Below are 4,627 nucleotides of genomic sequence, written 5' to 3' on the forward strand. Positions count from 1 at the left end.
ATAGAAAGTAAAATGTAACAAGCAACTTTCAGTTTTAAATGAAGTGGTTTATGTCAAAAAATGATAATTTTACAAATATACCCTTACGAACTTAAATCCTTATAATTTTTTCAAAATAAAAACATCCCAAATTGAATGAAATCTTCACCCATAGATTAAGCAAACAAAAAGAAATTACAAGTCATTCAAAAATATTTTCTATTAAATTATTTGTAAAAATTTTCAAATAATAAACTTGTTTGATAAAAACAATAATTCATAAAAAATTTATAAGAATTTAAATTGAATTAAAAATTTTAGGAATTGTATATAATCTAATTCCAAGCAAATACGTAAAATTTCGAGGGTTTTGGAGGTCATTTAGGTTCATAATGTGAGGTAAATTGGAATACATCCTACCATATTAGGATGTATTGTTGAGGTAGATTAAACCAATATAAAATATTTATATTATTACTTCTCACTGTGATGACTTTGATTTTTGTATCACATTTTATCTTTTTTATTTAATATTAGGATACAAATATCTTGACCCTTTGCAATATTTGTTACATTCTACCATATTAGAATGGAAATACATTATTTTTTAATATGTTACTAATCTAAAATGTTAATATGTTAAGTCCATACTATGATGTGTATGTTTAAGGAAGAAAATTTGGTTACTTGTTACCTTATTGAGATGGCAATATATTATTTTTAAAATTTTCAAAGACTAAAATGTTAATATGCCAATTCATATGACATTTATTATTGCATACTATGATGTGTGTATAATACTTATTCTATAAGATGTTCATCTGAACTGTAAAAAGAATATATAAATCTTCTCCACAAGCCTTTGATTCACTTAAAAATCATCAATTATCTCCGAAATCCAAAGGATCTTGGATTTGATCTTTTAATACATACAATTATAGAGCATACAAGGGCTATATAACACATAATAAGGGTGGCATTAAACATTATTATGTTCATTTCTCTGTATATCACTCATTCACTCCTGGAGACGACTCAATTTAGATGTGTTGGTTAAAATTACCAAAGAACGTTTACGACCTCACTTTATCGAGCCGCGCCCTTATCTCCTCTAGCTCTCCCTCATCATCTACACCTTCAGCTATTGCCTCAGACTATCAAGAAAATAAAATAATAATAATAATAATAATAAAATTTAAACTAGTAAATCGAAGATTTCATAATAGGTCACCAATGCTTACCTGTTGCTCTGCTTTCTGGCTGGAAGCAGGTTGCTTTATCCTTCCCTTCCTAACTGCATCTGGAAGCTGGGAAGCTGTCTCACCAGCTATAGCAGTAAGCACCTTCTCAATCTCCTCTTCAGTTTCCTCTTCTATGTCTTCAGAGTCCAGAGCTGAATCAACAGCATCATTCACCATTTCCTCAATGACACCAGCCTGGAAATTTGCAAGAGAGACAGAAATATGATGGTCATTATTTGATTAAGAAAAAAATTAAGTTAAAAGCCCAAGGTTGAAATAGTCATCATCAACATTCTTCCTTTGTGCAACATATGTTTAGGGAAATTTATGGAAATTGAATGGAAGGTAATTAACATCCCTGTGAATAAGGTTTTAATCATATAAAATTGGGACACGGTCCTTAGTAGGACCAACCAAAACACTAATTTTTATAAGCCAAGCAAAATAGGAAGATGGAAAGGTGCTTAAATTTGAATGTTTTAGCTGATTCTGTAGTGAAGTTGGTCCTTGCTGAAGGAAACATTGACAACCAAAGCCTAGGCGGCTTGGTCTTAGCTACCCTTAGGTTTAGATCATAAAGAGAAAAACACTAGAGTTGATTTCATGAAAAGTTTGATGTCAACTAAAATAGCTTACAAAATACTTGGTCTTTTCTTTTTTAGAAACCTGTAGAAATGAAATAAATGCTTTACGCAAAAGGGTAAGAACCAAAAAGATACTTTTATTCAGGATCAAAACGAACAGGCAGGTCAACTGGTTCATCAAAAGTATCTCGGCGAAATCATTGGTCTTGAAAATGAAGTTATGGAAATTGACGTGGTCTAAAGTTGCGGTGTCAAGAATTGACCGGGCAAGCCAAATCTACTTGAAAATTCCATGTTCAGATTGGACCGAATAACTTTTGGATCCAGTTCAAGTTAGGAATAGGTTAAGAATCCTAACCCGTTTAATTTTTTGGTCGGATATGAGTTGACTTGCCAACCCAAAAAAGACCCACCGACTCAAAATTGACCCGTTAACTTAAAATGAACACAAAATTCGCCCGCCAACCAGAAATTGACCCGAGTTTAGCTTGAATAGTTATTATACCTTATGTTAAACAAGTTATACAAGTCTAGATCGTAAAGCGGATTGGGTTAATGTTGGACTATCTAACACGTTTATTATTCAGGTCAGGTTCAGGTTGGGTCAATTTCGGGCCACAACCACACCCAATTTGACACTCCTAGTCTAAAGGCAAGCAAAGCCTGGCCCAAAATTGACCCACACCACCCACACCCAATTTGACATTCCTAGTCTAAAGGCAAGCGTAACCGTACACATGATTGCCCGAAATTGACCCACAAACCCAATTTTGACACCTCTTAGTCTAAAGGCAAGTGAAGCTGTAGACATGGCCATAGAAAATGCAAGTTAAAATGCTTCAGTTACCCTAATCAAAGGTCCACTACTTTCAGTTTCTAGTGCAATGAATCCTTCTTCCCCATTAACGAACATGTTCCTAAAAACATAAAGCAATGATAGGAATATTTATCACTCATCCGGGCTGAGCTCGCAGAAACTGTTTGGATTAAATTCTGAAATTAAGGGTCTATTCGGGTGGCGGCAAGGCTGCGGCCTGCCGCGATATTCGCTGAATGAGTTAAGGGTCTGTTGTTGGATGAGCAGTGAAACAGACAAACCAACTACATACTTTTTGGTGTTAGATATGTTAATATTTAAGAATAGGATGGCATGTATGTAATGCTCCCCAAAAAAACAGTTTCCAACTCAAATATTTTGTGTCATATCAAATTATAGGTGTTTAATATGTATATGCACAAAACATGTATGTTATATATGTAAATCACCCAATATTTTAGTGATATTGGTTTAAACCATGTTCAAGCTTGGATACAAACCAGTTTCAGAAAGCTCAAACTTCAATATCTAGTCCTCTAATGCAAGAGGCTATCCCCAGAACTATAATTTCGTCTCGGATGCAGGTTTCTATAATGAAAATAGCATAGGGATTTTTGTCTAAATATCTATATTTTGAGGCATATGATGTTCAATTTCCTCTTGCTTTTTTATTAGATAAAATTTGTGAATCTTACATATATATACCACACAATTCTTATGATTTTTCTATCTCTAGCACTTTTGTGTCCAAAGTTTGGCTTGAAAAAGTGTGTTTCAATTTTAAAAATGTTAGTAAATGTGGCACTTTCAGTGCTCACTGTTAAGTGAGTTGTGTATCTGAACTTTTGTTCTGTTTTGAAATAAATTTCTGCTTCTGAATTATCAAATATGTGGTTGTCATAGTTCTGTTTTAAACAACTTCACTAAACATGAACAAAATGATCATTTTTCAAGAAAAAACTACACCACAGCTGTATTCACACAGCTGCAACAAACAAGCAGCCAACTTCCCTGCAGCAGCTTTCTGAGGCAGCGTAGCTATGACTGAAAAGCTGAGAAGCTGCAACTGCCCCAAACATACGTAACTCTGATCCCGAGTGCATATGTTCATGTTTAGTAATCAATAAGGTCAAATCTACCATGATTCAAGGCAGGCAAATCTAACTCTATGGATGAAAAGAGAAGAAAATCCACCATCTAAAGACCATCAATCACACATCTAAAATGAGCATATAAAACTTTTAATGAACAAGAACATCACTATAAGATGATTTCAGTAAGGTTGAAAACACAATTGCTATCAAGTATGAGGCTTATAGACAGTGCCAGTGCCTTCAACCGTTAAACTAAAATCATCAAAAGTTGATATTTAAAACCAAAGTTTCTGATGTGAAATCATTACTCGAATGCCCAAAGCTAAAGCTATAATACATCATTATAGTTCTCAATAGATGATATTTGGCAATGACGATATCAACATAGAAAATGACTGGTCAAATTTAATATAGAATTACTAACATTGAACTTATTATAATTGCTAAAGGTAATTATGTAGAACTTCTATAAAGAAGTCAGGTCAATAATAGTGCAAAATCAATGATAAAAAAACAATAAAAGAACCAAGCTAAAAGTAGTTAAAAGAACGAAACTTAGCCACAAATAACTCACCTTTGTCATTTCCTTGCTAAATTCCTGCATGGTCGTCGCCACTTCAGGAGCCTTCATGAGACTACTGACTAGCTTCATTACCTCAGCGCTCTTGGAGAGATGACCAACAGTTCTAGCAGTAGCTAGTTGTCACATACAGAAAATAATTAATGTGGGTATATAGATCTGATATACAAGGATAATAAGAAATGAAATCAAATAATGATTCACTTTAAATTCAGCCAAAAAAAAAAGAAAAAAACTGACTGGAAACATGATTCAATCAAGCTCCTAAAGTTTGCATGAAAAGCAAATTGATTTTCTTGGTTAAATAAGAGCGCCTAGAGCCGGGAACATTT

At 33.5% G+C, this 4,627-nt stretch overlaps 1 protein-coding gene across 1 annotated transcript; it reads right to left on the reverse strand.

Annotated features, from left to right (window-relative positions):
- Positions 1-831: 831 nt before the first annotated feature.
- LOC110036286 (vacuolar protein sorting-associated protein 24 homolog 1-like) lies at positions 832-4,411 on the reverse strand (the record flags this gene model as incomplete). The annotated part of the gene is given in 3 exon segments (XM_020740694.1): positions 832-1,133; positions 1,221-1,415; positions 4,290-4,411. Coding segments are annotated over 3 exon segments (398 nt in total), but the record flags the coding sequence as incomplete, so codon positions are not given.
- Positions 4,412-4,627: the final 216 nt, after the last annotated feature.

The sequence above is a fragment of the Phalaenopsis equestris genome, unplaced genomic scaffold (assembly GCF_001263595.1).
Source record: "Phalaenopsis equestris unplaced genomic scaffold, ASM126359v1 Scaffold204626, whole genome shotgun sequence".
NCBI lineage: Eukaryota > Viridiplantae > Streptophyta > Magnoliopsida > Asparagales > Orchidaceae > Phalaenopsis > Phalaenopsis equestris.